At 46.2% G+C, this 18,267-nt stretch overlaps 1 protein-coding gene across 1 annotated transcript in view; it reads left to right on the forward strand.

Annotated features, from left to right (window-relative positions):
- The window catches only part of ugcg (UDP-glucose ceramide glucosyltransferase), a 19,107-nt gene extending 9,254 nt beyond the window's left edge, over positions 1–9,853 (forward strand). Inside the window, exons 3-9 of the mRNA XM_027162512.2 lie at positions 836–938; positions 2,799–2,900; positions 3,410–3,522; positions 4,690–4,868; positions 4,974–5,060; positions 5,454–5,640; positions 6,835–9,853. Coding sequence (XP_027018313.2) covers positions 836–938; positions 2,799–2,900; positions 3,410–3,522; positions 4,690–4,868; positions 4,974–5,060; positions 5,454–5,640; positions 6,835–7,005 — 942 coding nt within the window. The 3' untranslated portion in view covers positions 7,006–9,853. The remainder of the gene's footprint in view (positions 1–835; positions 939–2,798; positions 2,901–3,409; positions 3,523–4,689; positions 4,869–4,973; positions 5,061–5,453; positions 5,641–6,834) is intronic.
- Positions 9,854–18,267: the final 8,414 nt, after the last annotated feature.

Here is an 18,267-nt window from a genome sequence, read left to right on the forward strand (position 1 = left end):
GGAATTCTGTGTAAAACATTCCTGACGCTTTTCCTTCTGACGACGTGGATGAGTCTGAGCTCGTCTGTTAAACATTAAAACACTGCACTTTATAAATACTCTGTAATAGGTTCTTATCATGCGTGTGTGTGTGTGTGTGTGTGTGTGTGTGTGTGTGTGTGTGCACAATAAATAGTCTGTGTTTCTGATTAAGATTAAAAACTCCATGATTAAGTGACTAATAAACGACGAGGCATCAGTACATTAATATGAAGCTGCTGTTAGAGACCCAACACCTCGTGTCTCAGTGACACGAGTCAAGCTTCTGTAATATATTCACACACAGTGAGCAGAAAAACTCGACTCTAATAACATTATTGATTATTTAGTGCCGTGTGACTCTGTATTCTGTGGGTAAATATATCTGGTGTAGAAATATGAGGATTTTACCTCATTGACCTCAGACCTCAGTGTGGATCTTGAAAGAAAGGTCAGAGTTCAGTTTGGGGAAGGACAGAGTGACGTCGCTAACGGCAACAACACCAGCAGCTAACCAGGGGTATTATGGGGCTGTAAACTCTGTAAAGACCGAAGTCCAGCACAAATCATGTGTGTGTAAAGTGTGTGTGTGTAAAGTGTGTGTGTGTAAAGTGTGTGTGTGTAAAGTGTGTGTGTGTAAAGTGTGTGTGTGTAAAGTGTGTGTGTGTAAAGTGTGTGTGTGTAAAGTGTGTGTGTGTAAAGTGTGTGTGTGTAAAGTGTGTGTGTGTGTGTGAAACAACAGGAAAACTTCAGCTTGTATATTAATAACACACAAATAAAGAAGATGGTTGACATGCTTTATTTTTCTATCCCTCAGTACGAGATTCTGCTCTGTGTGCAAGACCACGACGATCCGGCCATCGATGTGTGTAAAAAGCTGCTGGGGAAATACCCGAGTGTCGACGCCCGCTTGTTCATAGGTAAGCCCCGTTAGTGCTCAGGTAAAGGTGTTAATACCCTAATGTTAATTATAATCACCAAGGAAACACACGATCGCCTCAGCTCCTCTCTCCAACCAAAGGAAGCGACTCCTGTGGTTCAGGAACAGATCATTTAGGAAGATTTCCTCCAATTGTGTGTGTGTGTGTACGTGTGTGTGTGTGTGTACGTGTGTGTGTGTGTGTGTACGTGTGTGTGTGTGTGTACGTGTGTGTGTGTGTGTACGTGTGTGTGTGTGTGTACGTGTGTGTGTGTGTGTACGTGTGTGTGTGTGTGTACGTGTGTGTGTGTGTGTGTACGTGTGTGTGTGTACGTGTGTGTGTGTGTGTACGTGTGTGTGTGTGTGTGTACGTGTGTGTGTGTGTGTACGTGTGTGTGTGTGTGTACGTGTGTGTGTGTGTGTTCGTGTGTGTGTGTGTGTGTGTGTGTGTGTGTGTGTGTGTTCGTGTGTGTGTGTGTGTGTGTACGTGTGTGTGTGTGTGTGTGTACGTGTGTGTGTGTACGTGTGTGTGTGTGTGTACGTGTGTGTGTGTGTGTAGGTGTGTGTGTGTGTGTGCGGGTGTGAGTTTGTGTAAGAGTGTGTGTGTGTGTGTTAGTGTGTGTGTGTGTGTACGTGTGTGTGTGTGTGTAAGTGTGTGTGTGTGTGTGTAGTGGGATGTGTGTGTGTGTGTGTGGACTTGTGTGTGTTGTGTGTGTGTGTGTACGTGTGGTGTTGTGTACGTGGTGGTGTGTACGTGTCGTGTGTGTACGTTGTGTGGTGTACGCATGTGTGTGTGTGTACGTGTGTGTGTGTACCGTGTGTGTTGTGTATGTTTTTTCGTGTGTGTGTATGTGTGTGTGTACGTTGTTTGGTACGTGTGTGTGTGTGTGTATGTGTGTGTGTACACGTGTGTGTACGTGTGTGTACGTGTGTGTGTACGTGTGTGTGTGTGTACGTGTGTGTGTACGTGTGTGTGTGTACGTGTGTGTACGTGTGTGTGTGTGTGTGTGTGTGTACGTGTGTGTACGTGTGTGTACGTGTGTGTACGTGTGTGTGTGTGTACGTGTGTGTGTGTGTACGTGTGTGTGTGTGTACGTGTGTGTGTGTACGTGCGTGTGTGTGTGTACGTGCGTGTGTGTACGTGCGTGTGTGTACGTGCGTGTGTGTACGTGCGTGCGTACGTGTGCATGCGTGTGCGTGCGTGCGTGTGCGTGCGCGCGTGTGTGCATGTGTGTGTGTGCATGTGTGTGTGCATGTCTACCCGCCTGCCTGCGTTTCAGATACAAGGATTAGATTCTCGCTCACTAGAGACAGGAAGTGACTCCACTCACATTTCCTTATTAACAGTAAAGTAACATCCACCATTGTTGTTGTTGTGTTTGTGTTTGTCGCTGCTGCGCTAACGTTGCTGTGTAACGTGACACGTATACAGTGACGTCACACTCGGCTCTGTGACGCTCTCTAACTGATGGAAAGGCAAACCGGTTCTTAGAAGGTTCTCCAGTGGAACCGACTCTGAACCAGCACCAGCATGAGCTCTGAACCAGCACCAGGTTCTTTCTGGTACAAACGGGGCAAATGTGATTGATGCAGCAGCTCTATGTTCACATCACCATGTTGACATTAAACACGTTACTGGTCTCCATCTGAGGAGCTCCAGCGAGGGCGTGTCAGAGAACCGCCTCCACACCATGCTACATTTCAGCTCTGAATACGTGTTTTCCTTCTAGCTGTGTTCAGTCTGATGGACGCTGCTGGTTAACGCTGATGTTTGAATGTTGGAGCAGGTCCATATCTGAGCGAGCTGTAGAGGAGAAGTGACTTGACTTTTTTCCATCTGTTCCTTTTCTCCCCCTCACAGGCGGTAAGAAGGTCGGCATCAATCCAAAAATAAACAACCTCATGCCGGGGTACGAGGGAGCAAAATACGACCTGGTGTGGATCTGCGACAGCGGCATTCGAGGTAAACCTTCTGACACCATCCACTTCTACACACATCACCTGAATCTGGGACACTGCTACAAACGGATACTGACACAACCTTAGCGTAACTTCACCTGTCCTTCAGCAGAACTCATCTAAGAGCAAAAAGCACTGAGTGTCCCAAGTAGAACTTTCAGTCCTCCAGGTAGAACTCCTCTCGGAGCTAAAGAACCCTCAGTCCTACACTAATATTTTACTTTTTGGACTTCCTGTACCAACGATGATGCTGCTGCCACGTTTGTACCATAAACCGCACTGGGACATCAAACAGGAACATGGAGGACAAAATGCTGGTGGAGAAGTGATGTGTTGTCTGAGAGGGAACTCAGTGAGACTGATGGGTCAGAACCGAGATATTCTGGGAGTCCTTCAGGTGTTTCATAATCACTGAGGGTTGACGGATCAGCGAGCTGTGTGTGTGTGTGTGTGTGTGTGTGTGTGTTCCATGAGTGTTCACATTCGGTGGTGTGTGTGTCTGGTTTTCCACAGTGATGCCTGACACGCTGACGGACATGGCCAGTCACATGACAGAGAAGGTGGGTCTGGTTCACGGCCTCCCGTACGTCGCAGACCGTCAGGGATTCGCTGCTACACTCGAGCAGGTGAGAGTCTCCTGAGTCCACGCTGGGACTGGCTGGAGGATTTGAATGGATTTGCCTGTTAGCGTGACTGAGCTAGCCACAGGGCACGAAGCCAGACATCACTTCCTGTTTCACGTCTAACAGCCGCAGAGCCTTAATAAACACCACATATTATGATGATGATAACAAGCTATGAGTCTGAAGCATAACTATTGCTCCACATCCACTCAGGATGATCAGATCCAGCAGCAGCTTTTTAATAAGTGTGTGTCGGATAAAAACCAGAGCACGAGGGACGAGTGTGTGTCAGAAGCCGGATTTACTGGTTGTGGAGACAGAAAAAGACGGTGTATTGTAAACAAACACACGCTGCAGACACTCGGGGCTGCTGGTTATGAATAAATGATGTAATGATCAAACAGGGACTCACACTGAAGCTTCACTTTAATCACGAGCTTCAGTTAATATATCACACACTCACCATATCAGTGAGACTGGGGAACATACACAAGCTCAAAGGGAGTTGGGGGGGATAGAAAGGGGGAGTCGGGGGGAGAGGGAGTTGGTGGGGGAGAGAAAGGGGGATTCGGGGGAGGGGGACGTGGGGGGTGAAAGGAGAGAAAGGAGGAGTTGGGGGAGAAGGGGGGAGTCGGGAGTGAGGGGGAGAGAAAGGGGGATTCGGGGGAGGGGGAGGGAGACGTGGGGGGAAAGGGGGGGTAAGAGAAAGGGGGAGTCGGGGGTGAAAGGAGAGAAAGTGGGAGTTGGGGGGAGAGGGTGTGAGTCTTGGGGGGTAGTGAAGGGGGAGGGGAGTCATGGGGAAAGGAGAGAAGAGGGAGGAAAGAAAGGGGAGTCAGCGGGAGAAAGGGGGAGTTGGGGGTAGGAAAAATGAGAGAAAGAGGGAGTCGGGGGAGAAAAAAGGAGAGTGTGGGAGAGAGGGATTCGATGGGGTGGAAAAAAGGAGAGAAAGGGGGAGTCGGGGGGGGAAGGAGAGAAGGGGGGACAAAGAGGGATGGAGAGTGTGTGAGTCTGTGTGTAACTCATTGGGTGTGTGTCTGTGTGTGCGCGTGTGTGTGTGTGTGTGTGTGTGTGTTTGTGTGTGTGTAACTCATTGGGTGTGTCCTTTTGTGTGTGTGTGTGTGTGTGTGTGTGTGTGTGTGTGTGTGTGTGTGTTGTCCTGTGGTGTTGTAGGTGTATTTTGGAACATCACACCCTCGCTCCTACATCTCTGCTAACGTGACGGGGATAAAGTGTGTGACTGGAATGTCCTGTCTGATGAGGAAGGATGTTCTGGACCAGGCTGGAGGTCTGATTGCGTTCGCTCAGTACATCGCTGAGGATTACTTCATGGCCAAAGCCATCGCAGACAGGTGACCCTTCTGACGTCCTCTCTTCTGTTCGCTGCTTTAATCACAACTGATGAATTTTCCACCGCCATGGAAACGTGGGAAAATGAAGCTTCTCTTGTCTTTCAGAGGATGGAAATTTTCCATGGCGACGCAGGTAGCCATGCAGAACTCCGGGTCCTATTCCATCGCTCAGTTCCAGTCACGCATGATCAGGTACCGTAGTGTCTCTCCGTGTGTCCCGTTGTCCGTCCTCGCCGCCGCCACGCCTACGCTGTCCTTTATCTCACTACACAATGATGTAACTTTTACTTTTAGAATCTACATTATTTTATTTTTTGGTTTAGTTTTCGAGTTTATTTTTCTTTTTCGTATCACGTCACTACCATCGTATCTGATACGTCCCATGTGCTCCTGACCGATCGTTTACTGCTAATTAAATAAATAAATGACTAATCGGACCTCTCGGAGACGTATCAGACCTGGTGCTCCCCCTCCTTCCTGCTGATTGGCTGCAGCGTGCACAAGCGACTCGGCGCCGTTACCTGATGTAGGATTAGAGCTTTAGATGAATTAGGAAGTGACTCTGTGCTCGTGTGGTTCCTGCAGATGGGCGAAGCTGCGTATCAACATGCTGCCTGCCACCATCATTGAGCCCATCTCTGAGTGCTTCGTGGCCAGTCTGATCATCGGCTGGTCGGCTCACCACATGTTCCGCTGGGACATCATGGTGTTCTTCATGTGCCACTGTCTCGCCTGGTTCATCTGTGACTACATCCAGCTCCGAGGAATACAGGTAACACCCACGCCCGTAACACCCACGCCCGTAACACCCACGCCCGTAACACCCACGCCCGTAACACCCACGCCCGTAACACCCACGCCCGTAACACCCACGCCCGTAACACCCACGCCCGTAACACCCACGCCCGTAACACCCACGCCCGTAACACCCACGCCCGTAACACCCACACCCGTAACACCACGCCCGACACCTGTAACACCACACCAGACACCTGTAACACCACGCCCGACACCCACACCCGTAACACCACACCAGACACCCGTAACACCACGCCCGACACCCACACCTGTAACACCACGCCCGACACCCACACCTGTAACACCACGCCCGACACCTGTAACACCACGCCCGACACCTGTAACACCACGCCCGACACCTGTAACACCACGCCCGACACCTGTAACACCACGCCCGACACCTGTAACACCACGCCCGACACCTGTAACACCACGCCCGACACCTGTAACACCACGCCCGACACCTGTAACACCACGCCCGACACCTGTAACACCACGCCCGACACCTGTAACACCACGCCCGACACCTGTAACACCACGCCCGACACCTGTAACACCACGCCCGACACCTGTAACACCACACCAGACACCTGTAACACCACACCAGACACCTGTAACACCACGCCCGACACCCACACCTGTAACACCACGCCCGACACCCACACCTGTAACACCACGCCCGACACCCACACCTGTAACACCACGCCCGACACCCACACCTGTAACACCACGCCCGACACCCACACCTGTAACACCACGCCCGACACCCACACCTGTAACACCACGCCCGACACCCACACCCGTAACACCACGCCCGACACCCACACCCGTAACACCACACCAGACACCCGTAACACCACGCCCGACACCCACACCCGTAACACCACGCCCGACACCCACACCCGTAACACCACGCCCGACACCCACACCCGTAACACCACGCCCGACACCCACACCGAGCAACTACATTTGCTCATGACAGCGCTTTATGTTGTTAACATTGCGACGTATTTTAACAGCTAGTTTGATTGCAGTGAGTTAATATTTGAATAAATTTGAATATTCAGACATATTTCTAGATTCTACTTTAGGTTTAATGGTTAATTACAGATCGTTCAGATTAGAAGGTGTGACGGTTTGCTTCACGCCTCTGTTTGTCGTTCCTCAGGGCGGCCCGCCGTGCTTCTCTAAGTTGGACTACGCCGTGGCCTGGTTCATCAGGGAGTCCATGACCATCCAGATCTTTCTCTCGGCGCTCTGGGATCCCACCATCAGCTGGAGGACGGGACGCTACCGGCTACGCTGCGGCGGCACAGCTGAGGAAATACTGGATGTGTAAAAGGAAACAAAAAGGACATTGAAGCAAACAGTGGACACAATTGTGACAAAACAGGAAGAGTGGAAGAAATGGGCGGAGTCAGAACATGCAGAAATAACTGCTCAATCATTTCAGATTATTGATCTGTGAGAGTTTTAAGAAGTGAAGCATTCTTTTTTTTTTTCTATCTTTCGTTTTAGGTTTTTAAGAACCTCTGGGCCATGCGTGTGAGTGCGTGCGTGCGTGTGTGTGAGTGCGTGTGTGTGAGTGCGTGCGTGTGTGTGAGTGTGAGTGCATGTGAGTGTGTGTGTGCGTGCCCGTGTAAAAGCATGTGAGTGTGTGTGCGTGCGTGTAAATGCATGTGAGTGCGTGCGTGAGTGCGTGTAAATGCGTGTGAGTGCGTGCGTGTAAACGCGTGTGAGTGCGTGTGAGTGCATTTGGTTGATTAGTGTTTATGTTCTTGGTGCTTTTGCTGGCTTCGTGATTGGAGGCTTTGAGTCCCAAAATCAGCCACCGAGTGACGTAGACGAGGAACACAGTGGACTTTTGTTTGGGGAAAGAAACAAAATTCTTTTTCTAGAATGAGTTTTATTTACATTTTTATGTCCCGTGGTTGTGAACAGCGCCGTGTGCCCCGGGTCATGGGGAGAAGTCCATGACTACATCAGTAGCAGTTCGGTACGAGACAGCAGTGAAAAGCTGCGATCCACACAATGCTGCGTGACGTCACCACGTGTTCTGATGAAATCACAATCTGGACACATTTCACGATTAATGTTCAAACCGAGTCCCTGATTGTTTAACACTCACTGGTGGACTGGTTTCCATAGTGACAAGTTCCACAGAAACATCCCACAGACCTGAAGAGGTGTGGTGATGAAGTGCTAGCTCGGAGAATAATCCCAGCAGGACACGAACAATCCTGTGGAGTTTAGCGTTCGTCAGCGGCGCTTATTTTCCTCCACAGACGTCTGTTAGGGTTTTTTTTGTGTTCGTCTTGTGTTTGTTTTTTTTTACGATTTGAGTTGAAAGTTTTACACGTTCAGTCATCAACACAACAGACCTGAGCGTGTTAAACGCAGTCAGTATTAGTGTGAGATCTCACTCGTCCAATCAGAAAACATTTCCTTACCTTTAGAGTTCAGACAGATCCTTGTGCCACTAGGATTAAATATTTATTTATTGATTGATTTTTTTTATAAAAGAATTTACTTTGATCTCAAACAGCACGCTTTAAAGATTTAATACAGATTGGAGTTTAATTCAGATTTGAATGCAGCTCTCTTGCGTCACTTCCTGGTTGCCGATTGGCTGAAAACAGGTTACACATAAAACCGAACCTAAAATGAACCACGTCTCTATAAAGAGAGCGTATTTTACAGAAATAAATCCGATCCTAGTGGCACAGAGACCCTGCGAGTGTTTGTTGGACGTTTGCTTTTATCTTTTCCTGAATGTGCTGCCTGAGCCACTAGTGTGACTCCAGACTGGAGACGAACGGTGACACAGCTCCACTTTAACGTGACTATTTTATTTTAGCCTGATGATGATGATGATGATGATGATGATGATGATGATCTCAGACAGATGGTTTCCCGCTGCAGACACACCGGTCACGACTCATGAGGAGCTCTCGTGGCTCGGATCGGTCAGATCGGGTGTGTTCGGGATGAATGAAGTGACAAATGTAAAAAGTTTAGCTCCGCCCCCTGACCACACCTGTATAGTGATTGGTGTGATCAGAGTCTCGCCTTGGCCTTGCCGATACGCTCACGACATGACGCACACTCCTCCCCGTGTGTCAGACTCTCACGCTCTCCCCCTCCCCTCCCCTCTGTCAGTATTCCCCTGACGGTTGATGTTTATCTCACGGAAGTGGGTTTGTTTTCTAGATATTCTATTAAACTGTATTGAATCCTGTTGCATTTCAGTAACCGTGGAAATCAGTGACGCATTTCAAGGTAAATTAAAACAGACACACTTCCCGTGCGGTAAACTCGGCCCTGCTGACCTTCACACGCTTTGTCCAGCTCGCAGAAGGCTGCTGCATGTTAAGCACTCAAACGCACCTCCAAAGAAACGGTCGTTTTTTTCTCCTTCGTCTGAATAGCTCAGGCTCCCTGAAGCTCCGCCCCTTTCCCTCGTTTCTGCTCCGGACCTTTCTGTGCTGATACGATGCTCCGGCTTTCCGTCTCACTGACAGGAGAATGTTGAGTTTGTTAAAGTCCAAACCGTCGTCACGCATTTAGACTTAAACGTCAGACGTTCTTCAGGAACGAGCTCCAACAGATCTACAAGTGAAACCTGATTAAAATGGTGCTCGGGTTCCTGAGATGTTTCCTGATGAACTCTCTAAGGATAAAAAACTGAACAGAATGAGAGTCGGTGAAAGAAGGAAAGGAGTGATGATGTCACACACGAGCATCGTAACAACACTAAAATTCTACTCGCTGTCGACTGGACTGTACATCAGGGATCTGCTCATGTTTTACAGGACAGCATCTCTCTCTCTCACACACACACACACACACACACACACACACACACACATATATATATACACACTCCTTTTTATTTTCTCAGATGTGTGTAAAAGACTGTCCTGGCTCCGCCCCCAGATCCTGGCCCCACCCCCTTGCACTGCTGCTGACAGTATTATACTGGAGACTTTATTTTAGACTTTTATTTATTTTTTTTTTTTCTCACACTCTCACATTTTGCTTAAAATCTTAAACACTTTATTTATTTTCCAAAACCAAATTCTCGTCTGTATTTTCCTCCTGTGTTTATCGCTGTGTTTCCTTTCTGCTCCTTCACAGGTAAAGAAGGATTAACACACAACAGTCAGCAATAAAAGTCTTAAAGTCTGGCTCAGTTTAGTCTGTGAAGTAAATATTACACACACACACACACACACACACACACACACACACACACACACCTCTATTAAACCTTTCAGATTTTCATTTCAAAATACCTTTACAAGCAATCTAGTGTAGTTCAGCAGTGTGCCATAATGCTGTACTGTTTGTTTATATTCATTATGTGCCATAATGCTGTGTGTGTGTGGGGGGGGGGGGGGCTGTGCTTATAAATGCCGCTGTAGTGTAGCACTTTTGTTCTGTCCTCTTCCTGTGTGAGAAAACAACGCTCTGTACATGAGCAAGAGTGTTTTGGAGGTGTGTGTGTGTGTGTGTGTGTGTGTGTGTTTGACCTTCTCAATACTGTGAGTGAGTTTATTGTTGTGTGGCTCAAGGTGGGGAACTGGACATCATGATTTACTTATTTTTTCTGTGTGTGTGTGTGTGTGTGTGTGTGTGTGTGTGTGTGTGTGTGTGTGTGAGTGAGGCTGGTGGTGTAGACCTCACTGCAAAAACCAAATTCAAAATCAGGGTCACCTTTTTCTAGCTTAAAATTGAAATTTTTTGTGCGCGCGCATGTTCAGGTGTGTGTAGGTGTGTGTGTGCATGTGCAGATGTGTGCACGCAGGTGTGTGTGCAGGTGTGTGTGTTCCGCTACACCAGCAGCCTCTTGTGTGTGTGTGTGAGAGTTGTAGAGAAGTCCAGTTGTGATCCACCGTCATGTGTTTTACACTAAGACCTTTTATAGATGATGTACACTGTATTTATGAACTGTTCCATTGTAAGTGCTGAATGAAGCTTAATTTATTCTCCAGCTGGACTTTGTGTAGTTTCCTGTTTATCTGCAGTGTAGAGAATTAAACATATGGCTGTTTTATATATATATTATAGATGTCGCTGTTTGTGTTTAGGAGAAAAAACACTTCTAAACTGCAGCAGGGAACCTCATTAAATTAAAGGTGTCCCCAACCATCCTGAGTCCACCTTACTGTGTGTGTCTGTGTGTGTCTGTGTGTGTCTGTGTGTGTCTGTGTGTGTCTGTGTGTGTCTGTGTGTGTCTGTGTGTGTCTGTGTGTGTCTGTGTCTCTGTCTGTGTGTGTCTGTGTGTCTCTGTCTGTGTGTGTCTGTGTGTCTCTGTCTGTGTGTGTCTGTGTGTCTCTGTCTGTGTGCGTGTGTGTCTCTGTGTGTGTGTGTGTCTGTGTGCGTGTGTGTGTGTCTCTGTGTGCGTGTGTGTGTGTCTCTGTGTGCGTGTGTGTGTGTCTCTGTGTGTGTGTGTCTGTCTGCGCGTGTGTGTGTGTGTGCGCATGTGTGTGTGTGCGCGTGTGTGTGTGTGTGCGCGTGTGTGTGTCTGCACGTGTGTGTGTGTGTTTGTGCGCGTGTGTGTGTTTGTGCGCGTGTGTGTGTCTGTGCGTGTGTGTGTCTGTGCGCGTGTGTGTGTGTCTGTGCGCGTGTGTGTGTGTGTGTGTCTCGTGTAGGTGTTTAAACTTTAAACTGAATCATTTCTAAATCTTGATATTTTCTTAAAATAAGTGGTTTGTGTTTAAACTCTCATGTTTTCTGCGTATGAAAGTGGGTCAGACCTCACAAGTGCCTTCTGCTGAATAGTTACTCATTTACTGTAAAACCCCCCACCCACCACCCCAACCACACACAGCCTTTCAGCTTGTCTCTGTCTCTCCTCTTACAGGAGTCTCTGAGCTACATTTAAACACACACACACACACACGCACGCACGCGCGCGCACACACACACACACCCCGACCGGTCGCTTCTTGTGATTTTCTTTACTACACTAATGAGAGATGGAGGAAAGTTCTTCATAGCAACATAACACGTAGCCACAAAAATAAGTCTACTGAGGCTCTAAGTTACAGATCTGGAGATTTCATTCCTAACCCAGATGTTTCTTTAGACACAGTGTTAATTGTCAGAGACTTTAATATTAACATGAATATGAATTAATATAATATGTTTGAAGATCCTCTGAGAACAACGGTTATGTCCATCAGAGCTTCAGTAAAGTTAACCAGAATGTAAAAGGACCCACTCATAATGGACGTCACACTCTTGATGAGCTTCAGATTAAATATAGAAAATAGTCACACTTCCTCAAGCTGACTCGATCTCAGACCATTATCTCATATAAAATGTGTCTTCTGTATGACACACACTTATACACACACTGATCGGCTTTAACCCCAGGACAACACTCAGCCATGAAGTGAACATTACTCTCCATCCAGGATCTGAAGGAGTTCATTCTTCAAGAATGGAGGAAGACGGATGTAGCTGTATGTCGTCATCATCTTCGACGTCTAGGAGAAATGGAGCTGTTAAAAATCCAGAAGGTCGTAGAAAATGAAGGGAACTTTTTCTTACTCCATCGTTCCTCAGAGAGGTCATTTTTCTGTTCTTTTTAATTACTCGCACTCTCACTCATCTTCTACCGCTTATCCGAACTTCTCGGGTCACGGGGAGCCTGTGCCTATCTCAGGCGTCATCGGGCATCGAGGCAGGATACACCCTGGACGGAGTGCCAACCCATCACAGGGCACACACACACTCTCATTCACACACACACACACACACACTACGGACAATTTCCCAGAGATGCCAATCAACCTACCATGCATGTCTTTGGACCGGGGGAGGAAACCGGAGTACCCGGAGGAAACCCCCGAGGCACGGGGAGAACATGCAAACTCCACACACACAAGGTGGAGGTGGGAATCGAACCCCCGACCCTGGTGGTGTGAGGCGAACGTGCTAACCACTAAGCCACCGTGACCCCCCTCTTTTTAGTTAATTCTTTTATTTTTTTTTAAAGTTTGCTGCACATCCCATCATCACATTCTTCCTCCTTGAGCTGAATAAAGAGAAATGCTTTCTCCGTTTAAGAGCTGGATAAAAGTCCTTCTCTCTCTTCACTCTCACTCTCATCTAAAAGCGTCATCTTTTCTCTCCTCATCAATAAACACCATCCATATGAATAAGTCGATTATGTGACGGAGAGGAAAAAAGACACACTGCCACTAAAGGTCAAGAATCACCATGACAACGCACAGCAGTGGCAAAACAAGCACTTTTACTTCTCCATCTGTGGGAATCAATTTAATATTTAATAACACATGCACACACAGACACAGTCACAGACACACATACACACACAGACACACACACACACACACTCGTACACACACACACACACACACACAGACACACACACACGAGACTGCAGAAACACTCTTCTGAAACATTTCTAGTCTTCTGCAGTGTGTCACACAATCACCAGACAAGAAGCAGCTTAGGGGTGCCAATACTTTCTCAACTGTACTCACTTTCTATCCTGGGACCCTGACGGCATCGGGGGACCTGCTGTTATTAAAACAGTCGAGGAAATAGTACAGGAATGTTTTTTTTTCTTCTTCATCAATTATCACTTTTTGTTGATTAAAGACAGACAATTTTTATCCATTTTTAGTTACATTTAAAGTCGCGGACGGTGTCACGATCCCGTAGTCGATCGTGTCGCAGCTGTGTGCGTTAAATATGTGCAGAGAGTAAAAGGAGGTGTAGTGGTGAAGCACAGCGAGGTGGAGAACCGACAGAACCCCAGCGTAATGAGATGTGTGCTGTAATTATTGGCCTCATCTCCGTGGGGTCTGTGTTCAGTTGCACTGCAGTGTTTCGTGTCTCAGCTCCAGCGCACGGCTCTCGTTTCAGACACGTTCTCCGAAATCCGCAGCCGAGCTCATTAGCGGCGGCGTATCGCTGACACGCTGGTGTCACTTCTGCACCACTTTACTACATTCACACAGAGCTCTTCACTCAGAACCTCCATGTGCTGGGTTTAAGAACCGTAACACATCAACATTTAATAATAATATTACACTAAAACAACACACAAAGGTATGAGTTGTTCCTCTGGAGGAACCTTTAGGGATCTACGAAGAACACCACAACGGATCGTTCAGCTGAGTACACGTGCAGTACATGGAGTTTCCTCTTCATCTCTAGAACCTGTTCCACAAAGAACCCTTTTATCCAGTGATAGTGGTATATGGGTGATAACTACCCTCCATGGGGTTATTAATCCCAATATTTGCCCTGTAATATAGCAGGGTTCCCACTAGAACTAGAATCTGTCCAGAATTTAATGTCCAGTTTCATTAAAAAAAAAAGGTTCTAGAGCCTTTAACTGTTCTCCAGTTGTCTCTCGTGAGGAATCCATATATGAAGAACCCTGTTTTCCTATCAGAAAAAAGAACCCTGTTTTGGAAGGCATGAAAGTTTTAATACCCCCTAAAGAAATCACCAGGCATCCAGAAACTGTAGCAGCTCAGATTTGTCTTCCGTGCCATGAAGATTTTGGACCACTGAGATGAGGGCGACCCTGTGAGGATCCTGAGGTATCTACAGATCTACCAGCTCCAGTTAGACTCTGTGGTACTAAAGAGGAGACGTGAACTCCATGTGGTGTTTTACATCACTACAACATTTATCAGACTGTATATATATAATCACATCCCCAGTGTCACCCAGATGAGGATGAGGTTATATAATCACACCCCCAGTGTCACCCAGATGAGGATGAGGTTATATAATCACACCCCAGTGTCACCCAGATGAGGATGAGGTTATATAATCACACCCCAGTGTCACCCAGATGAGGATGAGGTTATATAATCACACCCCCAGTGTCACCCAGATGAGGATGAGGTTCCCCTTTGAGTCTGGTTCCTCTCAAGGTTCCTTCCTTTACCATCTAAGGGAGTTTTTCCTCCCCACAGTCACCTGAGTCACCTCAGACTTGTTCATTAGGGATAAATACATACACATTTATATATAACTAGTATTAATCTGGGACTTTTATATTATATTAATCTTTATATTATTCTTTATAATAATCTTTTGTTCTATGTTTACTAATTGACTTGAATTGAAGAACCCTTGGTTCTGAGTGTGTGCTGATGGAGTGCACATGAGATACAAGCTCCAGATTACTGCTCAGATGTTCAGCATGTATCTTCTTGCTCTTTGGTTCTCTTCAGTGTTCTGTGAAGGTTCTCTTGATGAACTCTGCTGCTCTGTTAAAAAGCTCTAGATTTAACAGAACCTTTGAAAGTTCCTCCACAAGAAGCTCGGAGCAGCATGGTTCTGCTCACAAATTCCTGTAGAACCTTTGAAGAACACTTTTCGTCCTGAGTGTGTACGTGCTTTATGTGTTATGTTTTTTTCAGTGCGGTGGATAATTAAAGGTTCTTAATTAATTAAGGATTCTTTTTCTTGTAGAAAACATCTACTTTTGTGGATTCTACCTTAAGGTTCCCCCAGAGGGACAAATCCAGTAGAACCTTTTCTGTAAGAGGGTGTGCAGTAAACCTGCAATACAGTCAGGTGATTGCTCAAGAAAGTTCTCTTGGATCTAGAACCTGCTGAGAGTCTAACATTCAGTTATTGTGTGTTCTCTCTCTCTCTCTCTCTCTCTCTCTCTCTCTCTCTCTCTCTCTCTCTCTCTCTCTGTGGAAAAGAAAGAAGGATGACTGGCATGTGATGTCATGTGACCTGCAGCTCCTCTAATCATCTCAGTCTCACACCCATGTGACCCACACAGGAACGATAGGAATGTCAGCACATGCTTATCTTCTCATCGCCCGAGGACTTCCTCTAGAGCCTGAGATCTAACACTTACCCACTATATTAACACACTAACACATTAAACACTACACATACACACTAAACACTACACTAACACATTAAACACTACACTAACACACTAAACACTACACATACACACTAAACACTACAATAAAACATTAAACACTACACATACACACTAAACACTACAATAAAACATTAAACACTACACATACACACCGTGTCCTGTGATGGGCTGGCACTCCGTCCAGGGTGTATCCTGCCTCGATGCCCGATGACGCCTGAGATAGACACAGGCTCCCCGTGACCCGAGAAGTTCAGATAAGCGGTAGAAGATGAATGAATGAATGAATGAATGAATGAACATACACACTAAACACTACACATACACACTAAACACTACACATACACACTAAACACTACACATACACACTAAACACTACACATACACACTAAGCACTACACTAACACATTAAACACTACACATACACACTAAGCACTACACATACACACTAAACACTACACATACACACTAAACACTACACTAACACACTACACACTACACATACACACCAAACACTACACATACACACTAAGCACTACACATACACACTAAACACTACACTAACACACTAAACACTACACTAAGACACTAAACACTACACATACACACTAAACACTACACATACACACTAAACACTACACTAAAACATTAAACACTACACTAAGACACTAAACACTACACATACACACTAAACACTAAGTGAAGTAATGTGACATGCGGCTAAGTATGGTGACATATACTCAGAATTGTACGTGTATGTGTACGTGTGTGTACGAGTGTGTGTGTACGAGTGTGTGTGTGTGTATGTGTGTGTGTGTGTACGAGTGTGTGTGTGTGTGTGTGTGTGTGTGTGTGTATGTGTGTCTGTGACTGTGTCTGTGTGTGCATGTGTGTCTGTGTGTGTGTCTGTGTATATATGTGTGTGTGTGTGTATGTATGTGTGTGTGTGTGTGTGTATGTATGTATGTGTGTGTATGTGTACGTGTGTGTGTGTGTGTGTGTGTGTGTGTGTGTTTTATTCTGGTTTTACTGGGAGTTTCAGACAGACATGAAACTGGACAGTGAGACAAAGCAGCCAACAGACTGAAATATTATCTGGGAGAACTCACTCTCTCTCTCTCTCTCTCTCTCTCTCTCTCTCTCTCTCTCTCTCTCACACACACACACACACACACACACACACACACACACACACACACACACACACACACTTACTTTCTGAATGTGTCACTGTATGAGTGTGTGTACGTTCATTAGTTATTATCACTTTTATACTTGAGGATTTGAATGAAACTAGACTTAAAGCTTTAAAGTTTTAAACATTTCCTCACAATTGTAATTCATTACAAAAGATTTACACAAAAATGTTAAACCCAAATCAGCTCTAATTCTGGAGCTCTCAAAACTCATTTCTAATCCAAATCATACACATTTAATAACGTACTCTCCATCTGTAGGAAGTGAAGTGAAAGTCCTCATAAATAAATGAAGTGTTTGTTAGGAAATGGAGCTGTGATGGTCATGTGATGGTGCCTCGGGTCCCTGAGCACAGTGGAGTGTTTGAGGAGGAGGAAAAGGAGCCTCAGTACTGATTTACTGCAGTGAAAGTGAGGAGCTGTGAATGTGTGCAGTGTGGGACAGACGAGTGGACAGACGAGTGGACAGAAGAGTGGACAGACGAGTGGACAGACGAGTGAACAGACGAGTGAACAGACGAGTGGACAGACGAGTGAACAGACGAGTGAACAGACGAGTGAACAGACGAGTGAACAGACAAAGGAAATGAGTCCATCAGCAGCTACTGGAGTCTCTCGAGGATTCGCTGGAGCACATTTCATAAACACTGTGGAAGTAAAAGTGCTGATGGAGCGTCAGAGCCTCACTTCCTGCTCCAGAGCCTTTCACATGACATGTGTCTGTGATTAATAAATAAGCAGCAGTGACTTATATTTACTGTTCAACCGATATTTCACATGGACACCCCCACCCCCCACCCCCCACCCCAAATTATATTAAGGAGTTCTGGACTCTGATTGGTGTAAAAGCAGCTCAGGTTTATATTAATGACTCATTCTGATACCTTATCGTTACCATAGTAACGGTGATGTTTTCTGTAAGAAGAGATATGTGTGTGTATGAAGTATTGAAGAACACTCCAGTGAGTGAGTGTGTGTGTGTGTGTGTGTGTGTGTGTGTGTGTGTGTGTGTGTGTGTGTGTGTGTGTGTGTGTGTGTGAGAGAGAGAGAGAGAGAGAGAGAGAGAGAGAGAGAGAGAGAGAGAATAACCTACAAATATACAGCTTTATACGCTCTGCCCCATAGTGCCCCCTAGTGGCTTTTATTACAAACTGCAATCCCTTTATTTCACCAAACTCATACACATACACACACTGCTGATGCCATTAGTGCTTAACCTCAAGCATCATCACAACAAATCACAAAAAACATATTTAATTTAAACCTTTAAGAAAGATCCCATCCATCTGTGTATAAAACCCTGCCCCTTGTTAAACGCAGTCACGTGACTCACCTGTTAAAGAGCATTAAATGATTAAAGCTGTGAGATGTTTAACACTCAGAGCTGAATGGAGAGGAGAGATGAGCTACCAGTATTTCTGCACATGTACTGTAGAATATACAGTATGTACACCAGTCAGTGCGGATTGTGCGGATTGTCCTGTAGTGTTTTATCGTTTGTTTG

Source organism: Tachysurus fulvidraco, chromosome 20 (assembly GCF_022655615.1).
Source record: "Tachysurus fulvidraco isolate hzauxx_2018 chromosome 20, HZAU_PFXX_2.0, whole genome shotgun sequence".
Lineage (NCBI taxonomy): Eukaryota > Metazoa > Chordata > Actinopteri > Siluriformes > Bagridae > Tachysurus > Tachysurus fulvidraco.